The sequence below is a fragment of the Chrysemys picta genome, chromosome 4 (genome assembly GCF_011386835.1).
Source record: "Chrysemys picta bellii isolate R12L10 chromosome 4, ASM1138683v2, whole genome shotgun sequence".
Classification (NCBI taxonomy): domain Eukaryota; kingdom Metazoa; phylum Chordata; order Testudines; family Emydidae; genus Chrysemys; species Chrysemys picta.
In genome coordinates, this window is record NC_088794.1 from 64,020,969 (window position 1) to 64,045,066 (window position 24,098).

Genomic DNA, 24,098 nt, shown 5'->3' on the forward strand with positions numbered 1-24,098 from the left:
TATTTTAAACACTTTTAGAGTGAAATTCTGGCTCAATTGAAGTCAATGGCAAAACTTTCATTGACCTCAATAGGGCCAGGATTTCACTCAAAGTTTTCAATGTAGATAAAAGTAGATTTTATGTCTCCTCTATTGCCTTTCTACTGTCCATTACCTCCCATATTCCAGCTAAGTATAATTGCCCCTACAGATCCTATGGATTTGCTAAAATCTGTGGAAGGGAAGCCCCATTTTGATGGGTCTCCTAAATTCTGTAGAGCCTGCCTCCTCACCTTATAGATAACCTGATTTAAACTTTTGATGATAATTAAAAGTAACAGAAAAGCACAAACAACCTCATTGTTTAAAATGTTAAAGTTGAAAATTAATGAAGGTAAAATCCAGCTAATATCCACAATAATATTACACTTTTCTTACAAAAATTCTACCCCTTTGTAAAAATCTAAAGGTTTGAGCTGTACCAGGGTAGTATAAATCAGCCTGATCCTAACTGAGTATTTTAGGCATTACTACAGTAAAACTAAGTAATTGAGACACATGCAACCTTAGCTCCTTTTTCACAGAGTTTGTTAATGAAGTTGTGTATATATTACAGTGTATATATCCACATGAAATTTTAATTTGAAGGCATGTGTTGAGGATGTATTTAATTTTTTTTTCCATTGAAGTGCTGGAAGCACTACAACTTAATGAGAAACTGGCATCAGTGAATAAAAGGCAAGAGTCTGAAATAGATAATCTAAAGGAGGTAAGTACAGTATGTATTTTCCAGATGTTTGGGCTTGTTTGAGGAGCTTCAGTAGAAGTAGTAAGAATAACAACATACAAATTGTAGCGCTCTTCTTCATACTGGCTGAGTGGCTAGGATTGGCTTTCAGGATACTTGGGTTCAGTTCCTGGCTCTTCCACTGCTTTGCTGGGTCACCTTGGGCAGTCACATCCCTCTCTGTGTCTCAGTTCCCTGTCTGTAAAATGGGGATAATGCTACTGACCTCCTTTATAAAATGCTTTGAGATCTGTGGATGAAAAGCACTATATAAGAGGAAGGTATTATGTTAATATTATATGCTCCCCTTCCTGTGTAAAAAATATGTGGGAGGAAAGCAGCTTTAAGGAGTTCCTGGCACATAGAAACTGTCATTGATCTTCACTCATCCCAATTTCTTCTTTGCCAATAACTGGCAGCATGGCTTTCTCCTTTGCTTTGTTGCCATTGCCTTTCCCATCCCATAGAGTGAAGCAATAGATGGCACTTTTCAGAGTAGCCAGAGGGCGATAAAGCAGTGATTTTTAACCTTTTTTTATTTGTGAACCCCTAAAAGTTTCAAATGGAGGGGTGGACCCTTTTGGAAATCTTACATTGTCTACAGACCCCAGTTTGAAAGCCGCTGTTCTGTGGGTAACGATAGCCTTTCGCAGACCCCTTAGATATACTCTGTGGCCCTCCTTCCTGGTTGAAAATCATTGCGATAGCGTATGGCAGTGGTTCTCACCCAGGAGTCTGGGGCCCCCTGCGGGGCCGTGAGCAGATTTCCACCAAGCAGGGCCAGCATTAGACTCGCTGGGCCCAGGGTAGAGAGCCGACGCCCCACCGCATCGGACTGAAACCTCTGGGGCTGCAGCTGAAGCCTGAGCAATGTTACATCACTGGGGCCTGGGGCCCCAGGCAATTGCCCTGCTTGCTACCCCTTAACACTGGCCCTGGCAGAAACCAGTTCTTGGGCACAAGTGGGCCATGGAGTTTTTATAGCATGTTGGTGGGCAGGGCCGGCTTTAGCAAGAGCGGGGCCCGATTCCTGGGGGCGGGGCTTGCTGCAAGCCCCGCCTCCAGGACCCGAGCCGCGCCGCCGGGGGGGACCCGAGCCCAGCCGCGCCGCGCCACAGGGAGGCCGGGGGGGCCCCGAGCCGCGCCGCGCCGCCGGGGGGGCCCCAAGCCGAGCCGCGCTGCCGGGGGGGCGCCGCACCGCGCCGCAGGGGGGCCGGGGGGCCCCGAGCCGCGCCGCAGGGGGGCCGGGGGGGACCCGAGCCCAGCCGCGCCGCGCCGCAGGGGGGCCGGGGGGGACCCGAGCCCAGCCGCGCCGCAGGGGGGCCGGGGGGGACCCGAGCCCAGCCGCGCCGCGCCACAGGGGGGCCGGGGGGGCCCCGAGCCGAGCCGCGCCGCCGGGGGGGCCCCGAGCCGCGCCGCCGGGGGGGCCCCGAGCCGCGCCGCACCGCCGGGGGGGCCGGGGGGGCCCCGAGCCGCGCCGCCGGGGGGGCCCCGAGCCGAGCCGAGCCGCGCCGCCGGGGGGGACCCGAGCCCAGCCGCGCCGCGCCGCAGGGGGCCTGGGGGGGACCCGAGCCCAGCCGCGCCGCAGTGGGGCCGGGGGGCCCCGAGCCGAGCCGCGCCCCAGGGGGGCCGGGGGGGACCCGAGCCGCGCCGCGGGGGGGGACGGGGGGGCCCGAGCCGCGGGGACCGGGCCGGAGCCGGGCCACGGGGGCCGTGCTGGGGCCTGCGGGAACGGGCCGCGCCTCCCCAGAGCCCTTCTCCCGCCCCCACCCCAGCTTACCTCGTGCTGCCGGCCGGCCCGCCCCTGCTGCTTAGTCTCAGACTTCCCGCGAATCTCTGATTCGCGGGAAGCAGGGGAGGGGGCGGGGCGTGCAGGGCAGGGGAGGAGGGGGAAGTGGGCGGGGTGAACAGCTGCAGCGCGGGGCCCTCTTGGCGCGGGGCCCAATTCAGCCGAATCGGCTGAATCGGCCTAAAGCCGGCCCTGTTGGTGGGGCCTCAGAAAGAAAAAGGTTGAGAACCCCTGGCATGTGGGCAAAAGAGCAACTATGCCTATAAAAGAAGTCTGGTAGCCTGGGAGAAAAAAAAGCATTGCAGAATCACTAAAATAAATGGAGAGCTTTGGGACAAGTGTAACCAAGGTGAATGGGGGGCAGGTGGCGTGTGGACAGTGAGGTTACCCTGCCACTGAGCTCCCTCCTGTCCCTCACACATGCAGAACTATAGTAGTTACCAGATATCTCTTTGGATTTGCCCTTTCTCCTAAGCAAGTGAGTGAGGCAAGCTAAAAGGGTTAATATGCATGTCAGGAGGGGTAGGTCTCTCTTCCCTTCTAGCAGCCAATTAAAGGGTAACAGGAGAAAAGCAAAGGCAACCCCTGCAATAGTCATGTAATTTCATTCTCTGTCCATAATCCCACCTTGTTCTTGCCTCCTCCTCCCCACTTCCATTTATTTGAAGGGAGGTCCAACAATGTTTTCCCCTTGATCATCAGGCTCCCAGAAACCTTGAAAGAGAACCAGTTCACTGCTCCACTCCCAATCTCCTTTGGGTTTCTGTTGCTCTGATATCTTCAGACAGATGACTTTGTGGTCATGCTCCTGCTGCTGCTACATGCTACCTGTTCAGGAGACTTGAGACTACTACTTGCAATAGGAAAAATTAGTTGTTTAGGAGAGGGATTCAGTTACCATTTAAGTTTGTTTTAAACTGATCAAAATTGGACATTTACTCACTGTGACTTGCATTTCTGAAAAGTGAGGTTGATGAGTACAGCAATGCTTTAAAATTCTACCTGCACCTAGTATTGTTTTTCAGTTTTTAATAGAACACATAGCTTCTCATTGTTGAGGTTCATTGGGGTATGATGCCTTTAAAAATCTGGTCCAGAAATCAATTATACCCTGAGATAGACAGTTTAATTAATTAAGACCCTTTTTTCATCTGTTTCTTTCAATTTCAAGCTTGTTGCCTATTGCAGACATTTATTTTGGGCTTACAGCTTTAATAACAGCAAAGATAAATCACTAATTAAATCTAATTTATTTTTAGTTGCATACTAGAGAATAAGGCACACCCTGAGTATTCAAAAACACCAAGTTCCAAAATGACTGTTGGATTCAAAAGATCAGAGCTCTGTCTCTTATTAAAATCATACTTATAAACTTAACGATAAAGCACAACATTGTGAAATTACTCAAAAGGGTGTTCAAATCATGAAGAGGTTTTATAGCTTTTAGAAAAGCCTTATTTAGTCCAAATACATTATTCAGATAATAATAGCATTACACCAAAAATCCACTCCCCCAAAAGTAAATGGTTTTGAAAAACAAAACTAAAATGGGGGATTTGTTTTAAAATGGTTAACCTCAACAGTGTGTTGCAGGTAAAACAACTTTCCACTTCAGAACAAATATAACTATATGGTGCACTTTGACCACAGAAATCTTAATCTTTGAGAAATGAATTGTTGTCTGTGTAGAATGGTTCACATTCTTAGGCGAGATCAAAAATTGTATGGAGTCCACGAAAACTGGCTTTTGCATAACTGAGAGGCTACACTGGAACTGGGGTCTGATCCTGCACTATGTCCAGATTGAGGCTTCATGATAAACCTCAAAATTCCAGAAATGTGTGAACGTAATAGTAAATTGGATTAGTTATTTTGGTTAAAGGGAAAAACCCAGAACAATTTTATGAAATAATAATTAGGACTTTTTAATATGTGAGGGCAAGAAAATTGTACACCGCATCCAGCAACACAATCTTTCACTCAGATTTTTTTTCTGCCAGGATTTATTCTTGAGGTTTAGGGGTATAAATTAAAAGAAAATATTTTTATATAAGCAAAAAAAAAAAGAGAGAAAGAAAAGTCTCCTTTCCTCCTTTGACTACCACAGCGTGCTTTCTTGTATCCTGGCTTTCTTGTCAACATCTAATTGGACCTTCACTCTTCAAGTGCTTCCTCCACATTGAACACTGGTGGGAGAACTACACTGCGAGTTAACTCCCTGCCCGTTATTGTTCAAGTAGAAGGCCTCATCACCTTCTTGCACATAGTGATGGAAGTGCCGTATACCACAATAAAGGCAGGATGTTTACCCATTTTTTAAACAGTTTTACAAGTAAAAAACAGCATATAAAATAATTAAGAGGGTAAGCTGAGTTCCTAAATAAAAAGGATTTGGAAAATTCACACTAGTCATAGAATGTGATGTGTCAAAGCTGTGGATATAAGAAATTTCTGTTCTTAGAAAAATATACTGAAATTCATGTCTGAGTTCTTTTGTTACTTTTTAAAAAACCTTCCCACTCCCAAAAAAATCAGTAAGTTATTCAGTGTTTGATGCTTTTTATCCAAACCTTTAAGAGGCCATTTTCTTGATAATTTATGATTCTAGACAATTTTGGAGAATTCATCACAATTTCTAATTTTGACATTTCATCAACATTTTGAAATTCTGTTTAAAAAAAAAAAGAATTTTCAATAAAAATGTTGCAAAAATTACATCCAATTTTTGATCAGCTCTGCCATTTAGCAGCTTGACTGCTTGTGCACCATTTCTGGTGAGCAAGCAGGTTATACAGTGGTTTAGACTGCATTGCTGCTTTACAATTGTGTAGGGGGCTTCTCAGTTCTGACTACAGACTGGAAATATGGGTCATGTTGAAAGTAGAAAGGGAGAGGTGCCAGGACTAAATCATAAATGTTCTGGGCCTGATTCATTTTGCTCATGGTCAGTTTGTGCCAGCCTAGGCAGTGCAAAGTGACCACAAAATGAGCCCCTTTGTAGAATAGCTCCAGGGTAATGTAGGGTGCATCTGCAGAAAACACGAAGCAGGCAGGAACCCCCCTCACAGTGAAGCATGTTTGGAACAAGCTGGGATTGAGAAGGGGTGTATCCTGCATCCTGGCTATTTCCAATAGCTGCAAGGCCCAAAAGGGTCCTTACATCCAGGGTACAACTCACACAGCTGACCTAACTAGCGCTGGGCTGATCTTGACTGTGATGGCTCCAGGTTCTGAGGGATACAAGCTGCCCGTCCCCCTCAGTCCCTGAACCAGCCTCAGTGCTGGAGCAGGAATAAATGTACTACTCTGTGTGCTCTACTCTCAATGGGCTGTCAGCCATTTTCACAGCCATTAGGAAGTTTAGCTCCAGATCAGGAGTAATTGCTCTCATGGAGTTGCTACTGATAGGAGTCTGAAGCTGGAGAATATAATTTAACTTGTACTTGTAGCCATAAAAGTAAGTTACATCTCCAATATTAAGAGAATGGCACATACAGATCCAGGACATCAGATTGGAGCTCTCCAATATGCAACTGCAGTGGCTCCTAGGTTAGATTGGCGCAAGTGTATCTGCCACAAGCAAAGTGAATCTAATTTCGTTTTTAGACAGACTACGTATGTCTGTTTGATTACCAAAATTTCTAGAACTGGCCTTGGGACATTGTGAACCTCTTAAAATGACTAGTTCTACTGCTTGCGGGAGGATATAGCCTTTTCCTGACCTGGACTCCTTTCAATTGCAGACGTGTCAGTTTGTCTTAACAGGACTGTGGCATAGGTTTCATTCTCAATATTTTGTATTTTAGGATATTTGGTTTTAGCTATTACATTTGGCAGATTTCATTTCAAGCATTTGATAATGATTATTATTGAAATGCTTAAATGGAAACTTGGCAAAGATAACAGCCAAAAGAAACAAACCCTTAAAAATTATACTGAGCAAGGCTTGAAAAATTTACCACAGAAGATAGTGGAGACAACACAAAAGATTGGGGAGAGGGCCACCAGCCAGTTCAAAGGGTCCAGTACCTCAGCTGCATCTCTTAGCTTTCCCATGCAGCAATAGAATGAAACTGACGTAATTCTTTGTCAGGTTCACTTTGGTTACCGGGTTCTGAATAGCAGTCCTGAAACCAACCAGTGTCTTGTTATGTATGGCAGAAACCTCTAAGAAAGTTAGAAGCAGCAGCTGAAACACTGGAGCTTAGATACAGTAGACTTAGGAATCATAGAAATGTAGGTCTGGAAGGGATCTCAAGATGCCAAGACCAGCCCCCTGCGCTGAAGCAGGACCAAGTAAACTGAGACTATTCCTGACAGGTGTTTGTCTAGCTTGTGCTTAAAAATCTCCAATCATGAGGATTCCACAACCTCCTTTGGAAGCCTTCCTTAACTACCCTTATAGTTAAAAAGTTTTTCCTAATATCTAACCTAAATCTTCCTTGCTGCAGATTAAACCCATTACTTCTTGTTCTACTTTAGTAGAGATGGAAAACAATTGATCATTGTCCTCTTTATAACAGTTGTTAATATATTTGAAGAGTATCATCAGGTTCCCCTCAGTCTTCTTTTCTCAAGATTAAACATGCCCAGTTTTTTTAACCTTTCTTCATAGCTGAGGGTTTTATTTAAACTTATCATTTTTGTTTGCTCTTCTCTGGACTGTCTGCAATTTATTCACATCTTTTTCTTAAAGTGCAGTACCCAGAATTGGACACAGTTCTCCAGCTGAAGGCTCAGCAGTACTAAGTAGAGGAGGACACATGCCACCCTGTCTAACATATGACATTCCTAGTAATACACCCCAGAATATTAGCCTTTCACAACTGCATCACACTGCTGACACACATTCAATTTGTGATCCATTATAATACTCAGATCTACTACCACCTAGCCAGTTATTTCCCATTTTGTAGTTGGGTGTTTGATTTTTCCCTCCTAAGTGTAGTATTTTGCACTAGTCTTTATTCAATTTATCTTGATGATTTAAAGACCAATTCTCCAATTTGTCAAGGTTGTTTTGAATGCTAATCCTGTTCCCCAAAGTGCTTGTAACCTCTCCCAGCTTGGTGTCATCTGCACATTTTATAAGCATACTCTGCACTCCATTATCCAAGTCATTAATGAAAATATTGAATGGAAATGGACCCAGGACTGACTGGACTCCACTAGATACGCCACCCCAATTTGACAATAAACCTTTGATAACTACTCTTTAAGTATGGTCTTTTAACCAGCTGTATACACACCTAATAGTAATTTCATTAACCACATTTCCCTAATTTGCTAATGAAAAGCCTTAATAAAATCAAGATATATCATATCTACTTCTTCTCCTCATCCACTAGGCCAGGAACCCTGTCCAAAAAGGAAATTGGGTTGGTTTGGTCTGATTTATTCTTGACAAACCCATGCTGGCTATTTCTTACAACCTATAATTCTCTGGTGCTTACAATTGATTGTTTGGATGAAAACACTGCATCTGTTTACATTTGGTTCATATTTGGAACGTTATCTTTGCAGCCATAAAGGCTAGAATCATAATTATTTTTATTTCAAAACTTAAAATTCTTCATAAAGTGATGGCCTAGGCCCCTGCACTCACCAAAGAAAGTTCTCCACTTGCCCTTGGTGAGTGGGTTTGTCTCTAGATCTGATTGTTAATATTTTCTCTATCCACGTGGTCAGCTAGATTACCAGATTTGTGGTATTGGTACAAAAGAAAATATACATGAATATATATCTTCGTCAGTTAGACCTCCCACTCCTCTACCTAACCTCCATGGCCACAATATAAATGTGCATAATAGTTTTTTTTTTTTTTTTTTTTTTTTTTTACAGTGCAAGATAAGAAGTAAGGACCAGACTAACTACTTTGTAGGATTTTTCTTGTGCATGGCAGTAAATCCTGAGTTTTAGAAAGCATGCAGTATCAGAGCCATAGACAAAGTATTTGCACTTGCTTATCCATTGGGCTTTATAGTACACAGAATCTAATAACTGTCTCCCGTACAGATAGTGCATTCAAAAAATTGGCATAGTACTCACTTCCACAAAGTCAAACCTCTCACCCCCTCTTACATTTAATTTTGAAAATATGCTTTGTTGCTTGTTGTATAGACCCTTTCAGTAAAAACTAACAATGAGTATTATCTAATTTTTGTATGAAAAGACTGAAATTTCCTAATTGGATTTTCAGATTACAAAATATCACATTTCTAAAGTAATACTATTCTCTTTACAGTCTTCCAATTAAACAATTATACTTTGTCTATGTTAGAGCACTGTAAATTCACTTATGACTAGAGTATTAAAAATAGTTTATAAAAATGAATTAATTGATACTCATATTCTTTCATATAACTCTATATTCATGAATTTCACATGCAAGATAATCTTCATTTTTTCTTTTGCACTGGTATATGATTTTGTCCAGAACAGTTAAACCATTGTTTCTGTGATAAGATGGAATTCCAGTTTTGTAGAGAAAAGTTAAACAGACCAAACATAGTTGCTAGATAAAACTATTACCATTCTGAATGCTTGGTTCACAACTATGGCATCATGAAGAATTCTTGATACTATCTGTGAACAGCATTCATAACCTCTGCTGTTTGTCTGAGTAAACGTCAGAGTGCTCAAGGAGAGAGCGATATTAAACAGACTACCTTGCACCAGAAAAGGAGGGGTGGGGGAGAAAAGGGCACAATATTTATGAGTCCAGGAACTATAAGTTGTAATTTAATGAGATCAAAGCATTTGCTGTTTATTTGCTGCACTAGCCGCTTTGGATAAACTAGTTAGAAAACAGATAATGTTTTTTTAAAAAGTGCAGGATATTTAAAAGATTATAAAGGCTATAAAATCAAAGGCATATTTTAAATGGAAAATCATGTTGTAAAGGTTTCTAATATTAAATTAATTTAGTGTTCTCTTGAGATTAAGTAATTAATGTTACAGAGAAAGCAAAGATCCCCAAAATTTATGGTCAGTTCCTGTTTTTGCCAGATATCCACTGCTCTTCCTTTTTTTCTGCTATTTCCCAGGAGTACACAGAAGTTGTCATTGGTGTACTAATGGGTACTTTTACTCCTGTTGTATGGCTCGGCACAGGAGTTCCCTACCAATATCAACTATAATGTAACTCTAGTACTTTTGTAATAGGGAGAGACAGTAGCAATATTTATACAACCCCTCTTGGTAGATGACTTGATGGTTTTTTTTGTTTGTTTGTTTTACACTGATAGTTAAAACAAACAGTCATTACTATTAATTTTATGTATATTAATTTCATTTGTTTTGGTATTTCTGTACTTTTTTAAAGAAAGGGCACGGGTCAGGATAGTGTAAAGATTTCTCTGTTTTGAGTTGCAGTGCTGATACTGGATGAACTATTTATGCATGTTTCCTGTGTTAAGGAACTGAAGAAAGTAACTACAGACTTGATAAGGTCCAAGGTCACATGTCAGTACAGGGTGGGAGAAGAAAACATCAATCTTACAGCAAAGGAACAGCAGTTACAAGAACTACAACAAAAAATCAGAATGGTATTCAAGAAGCTCTTAACATTTGTTGCCTAATGTTTCCTCTTGCTCATTTAAAAAACAGAGCTGTAATGATTTCCAAGTGATGCATATATGTTTCTATACCTTTTTGAGAACTGAATATTTGTAGTGACAATTATTTGATTTTAAATACTACATTTTCTAGGAAACTAAATTATAAATGTAAGATATTTTATTATTTATAAGATCAAATGTCTTTCAAGCACTAAATGTCATTAAATTGCTCTCGATAAGGATGAAAAATCAGTTTAATGTAATTTTATTAAAGAAAATGTATTAATATAAAGATTGTTGCATAATATTTTCATACATTACTTAATGTTCATTTTATATTTTGTTAAGGAAACAGAGATTAATAAAAAGCTCAGTGAAGAAAATGCACACATTAAAGAAGAGAAACAGGTGAGCGGTTAATGCAATTTTGCTGTTTAAAGTTGATTAATAATACTTGTGATCAGAAATATTTGGCCATTTAAGAAATGTGCTCTAAACTCTTAAAATTAACCGTGTTCAGCATTTTACTTTTCAGAAGTAATTTAATGTTGATTTTAATAATAAAAACAGGATCTTACTGTTTTATATCAAATCAATTAATAGGACATACATTATTTTATTAATTTTGTTTTCCACATTATATTTCCAAGTCTTCATTTATTTAGTTAAATTTCAGACAAGAGAAACCTGGCATACCAATGAAAATAATCTTCTACAAATGTATTCAATAAAGATCTGCAGTAAGGATTGTAGAATACTTGTTTCCTCTGTCTGCACACTGGTACCCAACAAATTACTTGCATTTCACTGGTAGTCCATCCAGTTAAAATTGGGATCATGTGTCAAGCATCCAAATAAACTACTCAAACACACATTGACTGTAATAGCAGTGTACTGTACTGCTTTGCAGGATATCTCATGTAAAAGTGATCTTTTCTTAGGTCATAAAAGACTCCCTCTCCATAGGTCATTAATACCAGGCATGTCAAAAAAGTGATGTACATGTTCTTAGGGAGGGGAAGGAACAGAATACTGACCACATTACCCATTGAGCACCCATTAAAGGGTGATCTAGCAGTACCATCGTAGTCTCAGAAGACTGTATTTTTACTTTACTTTTGAAGAATGCTTGACAGTAGAACTAGAAAAAGTAGGTAATGGATGCTTATTAGAGTTTAACTTAATGACTCTCACAGACCTAAGTTGTGCTAAAAATACTCCATGGAGTGATACTTTCAGTCTGGTGTATGGGTATGTTTGTATCCTTATGCCCATAAAAAAAATCCACAAAGAGCCTCCTGCCTCCACCCAAAAATCCACCATGGCTAAAAACCCCTAAACGAAGCAGTTAGAGACAAAAAGACATCCTTTTAAAAATTTGAAGTCAAATCCTACTCAGATAAATAGAAAGGAGCATCAACTCTGGCAAGCCAAGAGCAAAACTGTAATTAGGCAGGACAAAAGAGGATTTGAAGAGCACCTAGCAAAAGACAAACAACAAATTTTTTTGTAAGTACATGAAAAACAGGAAGCCTGTCAAACTCAGTGGCGCTACTGGATGATCAACATGCTAAATGAGCACTCAGAGAAGACTAGTCATTGCAGAGAAGTTAAATGAATTCTGTGCATCGGTCTATACTGCAGAGGATAAGAGGGACATTCCCACATCTGAGCCATTCTTTTTAGGGAACAGATCTGAGGAACTCTCCCAGACTGAGGTGTCAGTAGAGGAGGTTTTGGAACAAATTGAGGAATTAATCAGTAATAAGTGATCAGGACCAAATAGCATTCACCTAGGAGTTCTGAAGGAACTCACATATGAAATTGCAGAACTACTAACTGTGGCATGTAACCAGCCACTTAAGTCAGCCTCTGTACCAGTAGACTTTCAGACCTCCATGTGGTCTCTAATTCTGTGTACACAGATACTAGTACTTAAACATTTAGTTACCTGATTTTGCCTGAAAAAAAGAGACTACCTATAGTATATGAAAGAAGTCAGAAAACTTTCAGTTTTGAATCTCTTTAGAGATAAATTAATGTACGAGTTTGGTATGAGTCTCTCTTTCAATTCCATTCAACATTTAAGAATATTTTCTATCCCAAAATCAATTATGTCACACATTGCATCTGTGCAAATCATTTACTAGTAGCTACTGGATTACTGTTTAGGAGCAAGTTCTGTAGGGATTTGTGGATATATGTTGCTTGTTTAGGTCATTCTCTCTATCTTGGGACCTTCCGAAATGTGTCTTACATATTGTTTCATGTAAAGTGGCTTTTATTTTCTCCATCACATCTGCTTTAGCTAGCAGGCTTTGTCAACAGAGTCACCATTTTGTGTGTGTTATGAAGATACCTTGGTCTTTTCTTTTCTTTTTTTATCAGTCTACAGTCTTCAGGGTGATCCTAGATTTACACCTTAATCAGCCAGTTATTTGGGTGGTCCTCTCTTTGAGATCTTATTTTTCTTGAAACAAGGACATCCTTCAGAAGATAGATACAGTCCTGCAGTCTTTAAATTCCATCTGTCCTGGAGAGCATTTCCTGCCATTTAGAGTGTATTCCATTCAATAACACTGAGTTCTTCTTAAAAATAGACTCTCTCTCTCTCTCTCTCTCTCTCTGCAGGACATGAGAAATTTTAAGACTCTAGGATTGTAGTATAATAGGAGCCCTTCAGGAGTAAGGTAGTGTACTGGCCTTTCATGTATGGAGATCTGAGCTCAAAACTTTGTCACAAAAAGAAATTAATTTGGTGGTTTGATCCTGTTTAACTGTGGTGTAGGTGTTCAGGCTCAGGCTGTAGCCTGGGTTCTAGGAGCCTGCAAGGTGGGAGGGACCTGGAGCTCAAGAGTCCAAATGTCTACGCCACAATTAACAGCCCTACAAGCCTGAGGCAGCTGGCAGAGATCAACCGCAGGTGTCCAATTGCAGTGTAGATATACCTTCTGTTCACCATGACACAAACACCACAAATTTGGCATAAGTGTCAGCTGCTTCTTAGGAGAATCCCAAAACTGGAAGAGCAGCAGCGATATTGCAGGTCAGAACTGTAGTTTGCATGTGTAAAGCTGGGGAAGAAATTTACACAGCATTACATAGTACTTAAGTGAGAGCTACTAGTCCCTCACCATCATGAATATTGAATCCCTAAGAGCCACACTTTGAACCCTATACAGTGGTGAGTAGTTACTCTTGGGAATTCCTGTGAAATCAATGGAATATTTGTGTAAGTAACTGCTCACACAAGTAAGGGATTCACAATCTGGCCCTAAATTCATCTCAGAATTTTAAAATGCATGTGTTATTTTTAGTTCCAATGGCCCATCATTATAGCATTCTGGGGGGATATACCCCAGAAAGATCAGATGCTAGCTGCAAAGTCTGATAAACCTGAACTGTATCACAACATTCTGATGTTCATGTCATAATACACCATTACTGTGTGTAAATTCCAGCCCAGTAGAGTCTACATTCAGAAGATGGAGAACAGTTTTCAGGGTCATCTGTTTGTGAAAGTGGTTGCCTGTTTCCTCTGGGGTCTTCCAAACTGGCAGTGATATATATTGCCATAACATTACTCTGCCAAATGTGCTGAACTCAAAACTGTGAAGTGCAGACAGAATTTGGCGCATTTAAACATGTCTTGTTCAGATGGGTCCAGAACTGCTACTGAACTGTTCATCAAGTGGCATCATATAAGAAAATACCTTGAGAAGAACTTTACTATTATATTGTTCCACAGAAAAAGGCCACAGAGGAGTTGAGTAGCTCTTTCGTCTTCCACCAACCCCCTCCCAAAACTGATACTGATAATTTAAAAAGAGAAATAGTGATATTAATGTAAATTATGTAATCTATTAACTGAGGAAAGAACACATGTGTTAATCAAAAATAAAGTATTTGTAAAACATCCATTATTTTCTTTATGTTCAAACTTCACAAACTAAACAAACTAATATACCATGATTTGTTTGTTTATTTTCATAAGGAGATTATCAGTTCTCTACAACATATGCAGCAGCTGTTTCAGCGACTGACCCAAACAAATGTCAGAATGGAAAGTGAATTGAATGCACTGAAAGAAGAATATAAGGTCAGATTTTTCTTGATTATACAATCTACTACTACCTGCTGTATACTTTTGAAGAGTGTAGGGCTGTTAAACACATCAGAATGCTTTTCAGAACTTTTGACCTCTGATCCTCTGGTCCCTCAGCTCCTTAATTTTCAGTATGAACCTTGAAACACACCCTGTTCCCTAAACTCCTCAAAGAAAAAGATGGCTGCCAATTTTCACCAATTTTTTTCTAGAGGATAAAGCAAATCTTAGTTAACCTCAAGACTGTTGTTTTAGTTAAGTGGTTTTTGTTGTTGTTGTTAAGATGTGTTGGGTTTTTTTTTTTTTTTTTTTTTTTTTTAAAGAAAATTGAGTTCTGAAAATCAAGGAGCAAGATCCTGTCCTCAATTTCAGCAGGGCAAAAGGGCTGGCATAACGACATCCGGAGCATAGTGCCACCTTCCCTCACCCTCCTTGGCATAGGCTGCATGTTAAAAGTGGTGAAGGGGCAGATCAGAGTATGCTGAATTTGACAAATTAAACCACTTTCAATGAGTGGCAGTAGCTATATCCACAGGAGAGCTCTCTCCCATTAGCGTAGAGTGGCTACACGAGTTATCTTACAGCAGCGCAGCTGCAGCGGTACAGCTGCGCCATTGTAAGGTCTATAGTGTAGACCAGCAGTTCCCAAACTTGTTCCGCCGCTTCTGCAGGGAAAGCCCCTGGTGGGCCGGGCCGGTTTGTGTACCTGCCGCGTCCGCAGGTTTGGCCGATCGCGGCTCCCAGTGGCCGTGGTTCGCTGCTCCAGGCCAATGGGAGCTGCTGGAAGCACGTTTCCAGCAGCTCCCATTGGCCTGGAGCAGCGAACCGCGGCCACTGGGAGCCGCGATCGGCCAAACCTGCGGACGCGGCAGGTACACAATCCGGCCCGGCCCACCAGGGGCTTTCCCTGCAGAAGCGGCGGAACAAGTTTGGGAACCACTGGTGTAGACATACCTTAACTATCTAAAGGTATTTAGAACCATTTATACACATAAAGAGGATTCCACAGTGAACAAATAGCTCAGATATTGCCTAACTTCCAACTTGTAGCAGCAGAAAATCTCCAATCAAAGGCACACTGAATTGGAGCACTCATAGGGACACCACTCGAAGAAGAAGAAAAAATAATACATTTCTGTTTGAACTGTGAAAGCAAATCTAGTTCCCAATCAGTATACATATCTACTAAAAAAACAAAACCCCACAACTTTCCAAACTGGAACTAATTGATATCCTAGTTGAAAGTCTCAGCAAAGAGGCTAAGAAGTGACTGGAGCTTAAAATAGCCCGTCATCCTGTGCACACTACCACTGATGCTGGCGGAACTTATGTTGTTGATCAGGTGTGTTTTTTCACACCCCTCAGCAATATAAGTTTTGCCGACATAAGTGATAGTGTTGACATGGCCTTAGTCAGTCATAAGTTTTCCATAATGTTTCCTTTTTAAAACAAACCAAAAAATCCTTCTTTTCTGTGTCAGATTTCCTGCTGCTAAGTCAATCCCTTAGAGTAGAACAAAAGTCTCCACGTTTTAATAACTGTCCATCTTGTAAGCCAGTGATGCTCATTATGCCTTGGTGAGAGGCACATCCCTGAGAGAGATGCCATTTGCAAGTCATTCGCAAGCAGAACACAGAACATAAGAGAGAGACTTGCTTGAATTTGTTTTTGCTGGAGAGATTGATACACCCCTCTTCATGTCCTGGAGTGGCTGGGAATGAAAACTCTAAGCAGTCCTCTTCAAAAAGCACTGCTGTCAGCTCTGTAGCTCATAGCTCTGAGGGTCACATCTAAGAAAGTCTTTTCTTCAACTGGTAAAACTTCTGAGGTCAGGGGAAGAAAGGAGCACCACTCCGCTAAGGGGCATTAATCCAGGTCACTGTCAACATGTCCTGGCTCTAAGAGGCAGAATTCCTCTTGCTCTGCCACAGAAAAGGGTAGCTCATGCTTAGGAAGGGTCCATCTGGCACCGATGCAGGCACTGGTTATTTTATCTCAGTTACAACTGTTGCAGAATGTCACTGTGTGGCTACCAGCTGAGCAATCCCTTGTGGCCTTAGGATGACCTTGCAAATGACTCCTGCCTCAGTTTCCTCCTTCCACAGGCTTCTTCAGTAACTCACCAACCCTTTTCTCCATTCACACTCTCTCTCGGATTGTAATATATTAAAATTTAACAAACATTTAAAGTAAAGTTCATATTCATCCATTTACACCTTATCAGGTCACTGCCAAGCCTTTCCTGCCTGTACTCTCCCCAAGTCTTATGCTTCAACTCAGAAAGCTGCAGGGCTGGCTGAGCTTGGTGTACTCCTCTATTTGTCATTCATTGGATATGGTGGCTTGAGGGCTAACATCATTCTTAGACTGTTTCAATTGGTAGATAGACCAATCCAGTATGTGTGTGGGAGTTCTGTTTGCTCCCCATCAACTAACTTTGAGTTTGGTTATGGATGGTTCTGCCTTAGGTTGGGGGGCCCACCTGCAATCTCAGTAGATTCAGAGACTGTCTGGTCTAGCCAGGATTTAGCTCTCCATATAATGTAGGAGTTGAAAGCCATTCATCTAGCTTGTCACACTTTCCTTCCCCATATCAAGGGAAGAAATTTGCTAGTACTTATGGTCAACATGCAGCCATGTTCTGTTTGAACAGAGAGCGGTCATATCAACACTTCTTTCCCAAGAGGCAATGCTGCTTTGGGACTTGTCACTAACTCAATCCATCTCAAAGCCTCCCACCTTCTAGAACAGTCTGGCAGACCTACTGAGCAGGTTTTTCACTAGTCACCACGTGTGGTCTCTGCCCAGATATAGTCAGGTTCGTTTTCCAACTGTGTGCAACCTGCATCAACAGGAAGTGTCATCCATTTTGTTCTCTAGCATGGTCTCTGATGGATGCTTTCCTATTTCCCTGGAAATACAAAATCATGTACACATATCCTCTGGTTCTGCTCCTTCAAAGAGTGTTGTTAAAATCAAGCAGAACCATGCTTGAGTGATACACATAGCACCGGCGTGGCCTCACCAGTATTGCTTTTCCACTGCTGAGCCTCTCAACTAAGGCTCCATTGACACCACAAGACCCAGATCTGATATCACAGGACCACAGTCATCTCCATTCCATTCAGGAGGTCCGTTATACAGCCTGGATGCTCCATGGTTAACACCTCAGGAAGAGATCTGTTCAAAGGAGTTACAAAACATTATCTTGAATAGTAGGAAGATTTAGACTAGGTAGCTTTATCTGTTGAAATGGAAGTCTCTCTCTGTCTAGTCCACAATAAGGGGTTTCCAGTACAACATGTGCTGGACTATTTGTTATACCTGAAACACCAAAGTCTTGCCATTAGTTCTGCCAGGATTCACCTAGCAGCTATCTCGGCTTTCAACCTTCTGGATTGACATAGGAAAACAGAGTGATTATCAATCAGGATTTTGAAGGGTCTGGACCAGTTATATCCCCAAGTAGAGGATCCTATTCCCCTTGTGATTTAAGCTTAGTACTGGCAAAACTAATGGGTTCTCCCTTTGTACTGCTGACTACCTGTTAATTACTCCATCTTTTAATAAAGGTAGCCTTTTCAGTGGCAATTATCTCAGCAAGAAAAGTAGGTGGATTGAGAGCTCTGATATCTTAACCACCAAATGCAGTCTTCTACAAGGACAAGGTATGCCTATGCCCTCATCCAAAGTTTTTCACCAAAATGTTTTTCACTTCCACATCAGTCAGCAATATGTTTACGAATTTTCTTCCTAAGCCTCATGCTCATACACGAGGATAGGCTCTATATGTTGGATGTTAGCAGAGTGTTTTAGCATTTTACTTGACAGGAATAAATCATTTAGCTCATCCTTGCAATTATTCATGGAAGTTTCAGATAGGATGAAGGACCTTCCAATCTCTTCTCAAAGAATTCCGTCATGGATCTCCTCCTGTATATGATTGTGCTGTGACATGGCCAATATTACTCCATTGAACAGGATGTTAGCACAGCCAACCAGAGCACATGCAGCTTCTGCAACTCTTCTAGCTCAAGTACTTATTTTGGACATTTGTAGACCTGCAACTTGGTCTTCATTTTGCATACTGTTGCGTCTCATTATGCCATCTCTCAACAGTCTAGAGAAGACGCCAGATTTGGACTGTAGTCCTTTAATCATTATGCAGGTAGACTCTGATTCTACCTCCAGATTGAAATGCTTGAGAGTCATCTGAAGTGGAATGGACATGGGCAATCACTTGCAGAAGAAAAACTGCTATTAACCTGTAATTATCGTTCTTTGATTTGCATTGCACATGTCTAATCCACATCTCACCCTCCTTCCTCTGTATATTGGAGTCTGTCTGGTAAGAGGGAACTGAGCGAGGTCGAGGGCAGCTCAGCCCTTTATAGTATTATGCAGCAGCATGAGGCAGTAGAGGGGGCATGTGCCACCCCTATGAGCACCCCAAGGGAAAAATCTGATGCTAGTGTACTGGGTGTGCACAAAGTGGAATGGATACGTGCAACACATCTCAAAGAACAACTCCTAGAGCTCAGGGCCATTTGCCGGACTTGCACAGCATTCCTTCCACTCCTGAAAAGGTTGACCATTCAGATTATGACAGACAACACCATGGAGATGTTTTATATCAACAGGCAACGGGAAACAAGATCCACCCCACTTTGTCAGGAAGCTGTACATCTATGGAATTTCTGCATTTGACATTAAATTACCCTAAAAGCCCTTAACTTACAAGGCTTGCAGAATGTTCTGGAAGACCACCTGAGGAAGCAGTTTGGAAGTAACTACATGTGATCAGTAAAAGATACCATCATACAGGACATCTTCATCAGATAGGGGGACCTGTTTGCAATGAAAGAGAACAAGAAATGTCTCAGATTCTGCTCCAGAGGAGTCAGTGCCAGGATTCTCTGTCAGATGTGCTGCTGATCCCCAGGGCTCCAGGACTAATGTATACATACCCTCCAATCCCATTAGTTGTAAGAATCATCAGGAAATTCAGACAGCAATCAGCCAGATGATCACACTGGCACTGGCCTTGCTAAGGCAGGTCTGAGTCTCAGACTTGATGAATCTCTCCATTTGACCTCCAGTCCTACTACCTCTTCCAGCTAGATGTAATCTTCCAGACAGAGGGGAAAATCCTCCATCTTGATCCAGCTTTTCTGAACCTCACTGCATGGATGCTGGCTGGTCAACAGCAGTGGAAGGGAACATCTCTTTATGGGTCCAGACTATCTTTTATTATTTAATTAGGTGGGTGTTAGTATATTTCCCCCACAGATCATGAAGTAAGCTTCTCCACACATGTAGGAATGAGCTACTGTAGGTTTTTAAATGCTGAATATTATATTCATTCCCCAAATATTTTATAGTGTGGCTACATTAACTAGACAGTGATTATAGGCATGTTAAGATTAAGTAAATCAAAAAGTAATTTGATATTTTTGTAGCTATAAAGTGAAGTAGAAAAGAATTCCTTTGAAGAATGTTTTATATCTGACATTTTTTCAGAAGTGGTTTCAAAGAATCACAGCGAAATCCTATAAATACAGTTGATCATGTAGTTACATGCATTAAAACTGTGTTTACATTTTCAAATGTGTTTGTATGATCTTTATAGAAGGTAATGGATACCGTAAGTCTTTTATCTTCTGCACTTTGTTATAAAAATATGATAGGATAAAATTCCAGCAGTACTAGAGAGATGTGTGAGAACTGTTACTGTTGATTTACATGAGCTTGCTTTTAATTTATCAATATGACAGTAAAGTTGACACTGAGTAAGCCCAGAAACATTAGAAGCACAATTATGACAGCATAAAAAAACCTTAATAGCATATTACTATTCTTTTTAAAGCACTTTTATTCAATTTCAGTAAACCAATAAAAATAAAGGGCAATCAGACATACACTAAATATTTGACATACCAACAGATGTGTTTTACAATTTTAAATTAAACAATTCAAATTATAGAAAAGGTTATTAAGCAAGTTTGCGTATAAGTTGTGATAACAAAAGACAAAAATATTTTCTTTGGTTATACTGTAGTTTTTTCTTTAAGTACACTGGGATTTGATTGTGCTACATTTCATATTTCTGAGCTCTACACTTCATATTACTTTTTCAGCACATTAAAACTTATGCACTGAAACTGAATAATGGCAAGTGTTTTTATACCCTTTTATAGCCATTTCTTTTTCATAACCTCCCCCTGTTTCCTGTTAGCTATACTATAAGCACCTTTCTGTTAATTTATGAAAATTATTGTTGAGTGAGCACATTATCACTGATCTGTATGGCACTTTCAGCATGTTAGAAGCAAAGGTCCAAGCAACATAAAACACATCAAAATTCATTAATGTGATATTGATTATTTTTTGGATAATTAATTTTATTGCAGACCCTTGAAAGAGATAATGAGCTGCAAAGGGAGAAGGCAAAAGAAAATGAAGAAAAGTTCCTTAATCTTCAGAATGAGCATGAGAAAGCACTAAGAACTTGGAAAAAAGATGTAAGTTTATTAAATTAAATGTTAGTATAGTCAAAGGGTTTTGGAATAGTCAAACATTTCAAATAATTCCTAAAACCCATGAAAATATTGCAAAAATAATGTATGAAAAAGTAAAATATTTTCTTTCCTGGACACTCCAAATTTGTGTCAAAAATATTTTAAAAGGTAGATTTAGTAGAAACTCCATTTGACTTCTGCATTTTAGAAGGCCAGGCATGCATCTCTTTTGGGCCTACACCACATAGGCCAAATGGAGGCTTTTGTTTGGTTTGTTTTTTAATTTAACCTTAGCACTTAGATATAGTTCCAGACTTATGCTTTTGTCAACCACTGCTTACATCGGAGGTATTGATGTTTCCTTAGCATGCACTAATACCAGGGGTTCTCAACCTTTTCCTTTCTGAGGCCTCCCCAATATGCTATAAAAATTCCATGTCCCACCTGTGCCACAACTACTGTTTTTCTGCATATAAAAGCCAGGGCCAGCATTAGGGGGTAGCAAGCAGGGCAATTGCCTGGCTCCCATGCCACAGGGGACCCTGCGAAGCTAAGTTGCTTAGGCTTCAGCACTGGGTGGCAGGGCGTGGGGCTTTGGGCTTCAGCCCCATGCAGTGGGGCTTTGGCTTTCTGCCCTGGGCCCCAGCAAGTGTAATGCCAGCCCTGCTTGGTGGCCCCCCTGAAACCTGTTCCCAGCCCCCTCAGGGAACTTCAGATTCTGGGTTGAGGACCACTGTACTAATGTATTTTGCATTTACATTGGCTAAATTATATTTCTATTACAGAACCTTGTCATAGTACCTAAACTATTACAAATATACCATTTGCATTTTCTAGATTGTATTCCTGTACATTAAAAAAGTCATTTATAAATTATACATTACATTATAAAAGTCTAGTGTAACCCCCCATAAATTGAAATTATGAAAATTAAAGGAACTTTATCAAGATTATTTGGCTTAAGTACTGACCTACCCTCAATATTTGTTTTTAGTGGTACTACTTTATATGTATTTTTAAACAAATATTGAATGGTTTCTTAAAAAAAACCAACAACTCAGTAACAGCAACTTTGCAGTAAATTTGCAATAACAAATCAACTATAATAATATGAGATATTATACATACAAAAGAGGAAGGGAAATATTTTGGGGTAAGAAAATAAACTTTTCATGTTTTCAAGGCATTTATGAAAACATGGCAAACTGTCAACAGCTTTTTTTTTTTTATAGTTTTTAATTTCTATCCTGGCTTTCCCTTGATCAATACACATGGCTCTTCTTGAAGAACTCTGGTTACAAGGAAGTAACCTCCATTTCACTGCAGGGTAGAATAAAAGACTCTAACAACGTAATTTTCCCTCCCTTGGTATTCACCCCTTCTTGTCAACTGTTGAGACTAGGCCACTTCCACCTAAATTGAATTGGCTCGTTAGCACTGACCCCTCACTTGGTAAGGCAACTCCCATCTTTTCATGTGCTATAATGTATATTCTGTTTACTGTATTTTTCACTCCATGCATCTGATGAAGTGGGTGCTAGCCCACAAAAGCTTATGCCTAATAAATTTGTTAGTCTCTAAAGTGCCACAAGGACTCCTTGTTGTTTTTGCTGATACAGACTAACACAGCTACCACTCTGAAACCTAACAAACACAGTTACCACTGTCTATGCATTTGAGTCTTACAAACTGGAATAAATGGTGACCAAAACCCAGGCTAGAGCAAGAAGAGGGTAAGAGATAATGGATATGTGTCTAAAATCTGTATGTTGAGTGTATGTTGGCACAGCAATTAAATACCTGGGCTGACCTGGGTCAGCTGACTCACGTTTGTGGGGCTGTAAAACTGCTGTGTAGATGTCTGGGCTTGGGCTGGACCCCAAGCTGTGGGACTATGTGGGGGAAGGGTCCCAGTGCCCACGCTCCAGCCTGAGCCTGAATGTCTACAAAGCAATTTCTAGCTCCACGAGTGTCAACTGCCCTGGGCCAGCCATGACCATGCTGTGAGTCTTTTATTCCAGTGTAGACGTACCCTGAGTGAAGGGGATAAGAAAATTGGCTGGTTTTGGTTATAGCATTCAGAGGCACCTGTTTTGTCATTTACTTCTATTGTGAGGTTTCAGACGTTTTACTTTTTTTTATTATAGGTTTCAGAGTAGCAGTTTATCTTAATTTGAGAAGCTGTTGATATATCTATAAAAATTATCTTTCGGGTTTCCATATGCAAAAAGGTTGGTGTGTTCACTTGTTCTGTGACCTTTCAATGATTACAGGAGGAAGACTTGAGAATAGAAATGGATGCTATTAAAAATATGCTGGTATCACTTAAAGAAGCTTATGGACATCTCCAAGACTGCCACCTTTCTCAGAAAGATCAACATACTGAGCAAGAGGAAAATCTGCAGGTAAAAATAAGGAGTATTTAATGGTTGCAAAACCTTATATTTCTTGTAAAGATATCAGTGAAGAAAAGATGCTTTGGTAATGTTTGCAATCCTGCTGTGCACTCCACTTAATCTAAGCAATTTAAACTTCTGTTTTGCTCTATTCAATCATTTCTCCAACATAATGATCCAAGAACAGTCTGAAATTTACTGAGCATATAGTAGGTTTTTTCCTGTTGGTCAAGCCACTTCTGTCCCTCCTTTTGGAGCCAGACAATGTCCTGGGACCATGGGTGCTTGCTCTATCCCAACCTCCAAGCTCTCCATCCAACAGTGTGGATGCTTCATGGTCGATGCCCGTTGAAAAGTCCTGCTCCAAAGATGTTCAAAACATGCTTCTGAATAGCAGAAAACTCTCAACTAGAAATTCCTGGCTAAGTGGAAGTGCTTCTCTATTTGGTCTCAGAGGAAACGTGCATCTCCAGAACGAGCACCCCTGGACCTCATACTGGACTATCTTCTAAATCTAAAACAACGTTTGGCTATTAGCTCTCTAAGGGTGCATCTGGCAGCTATTTTGGCCTTCCACGTATGGGTGGATAATAGATCCTTTTTTCCAACTCCATCATCACCCAATTCCTAAAGGATTTGGCCAGATTGTAGCCTCAGCTATGAGACCCAGTCCCTCCTTGGGATTGGAATGGAGTCCTAGCAAAATTGATGGGACCCCCCTTCAAACCCCTTGCAACTTGCTCCCTTCTTCACCTCTCTATGAAGGTGGCATTTCTAGTGGCAGTTACCTCAGCCAGAAGGGCGGGTGAGTTGCGAACTCTGGTGTCAGAACCTCTCTATACAGTTTTCCATAAAGATAAAATTTATCTTCACTCTTCACTGAAATTTCTTACAGAAGTAGTCTCTAATTTTCATGTTAAACAAGCAATCTATTCATTTTTTTCTGAAACCCCATACACATAGGG

At 40.9% G+C, this 24,098-nt stretch overlaps 1 protein-coding gene across 1 annotated transcript in view; it reads left to right on the forward strand.

Annotated features, from left to right (window-relative positions):
* The window catches only part of CCDC73 (coiled-coil domain containing 73), a 158,717-nt gene that overhangs the window by 114,325 nt on the left and 20,294 nt on the right, over positions 1-24,098 (forward strand). Inside the window, exons 9-14 of the mRNA XM_065592461.1 lie at positions 669-748; positions 9,974-10,102; positions 10,463-10,522; positions 14,109-14,213; positions 20,630-20,740; positions 23,011-23,142. Of these exons, the coding sequence (XP_065448533.1) occupies positions 669-748; positions 9,974-10,102; positions 10,463-10,522; positions 14,109-14,213; positions 20,630-20,740; positions 23,011-23,142 (617 nt within the window). The remainder of the gene's footprint in view (positions 1-668; positions 749-9,973; positions 10,103-10,462; positions 10,523-14,108; positions 14,214-20,629; positions 20,741-23,010; positions 23,143-24,098) is intronic.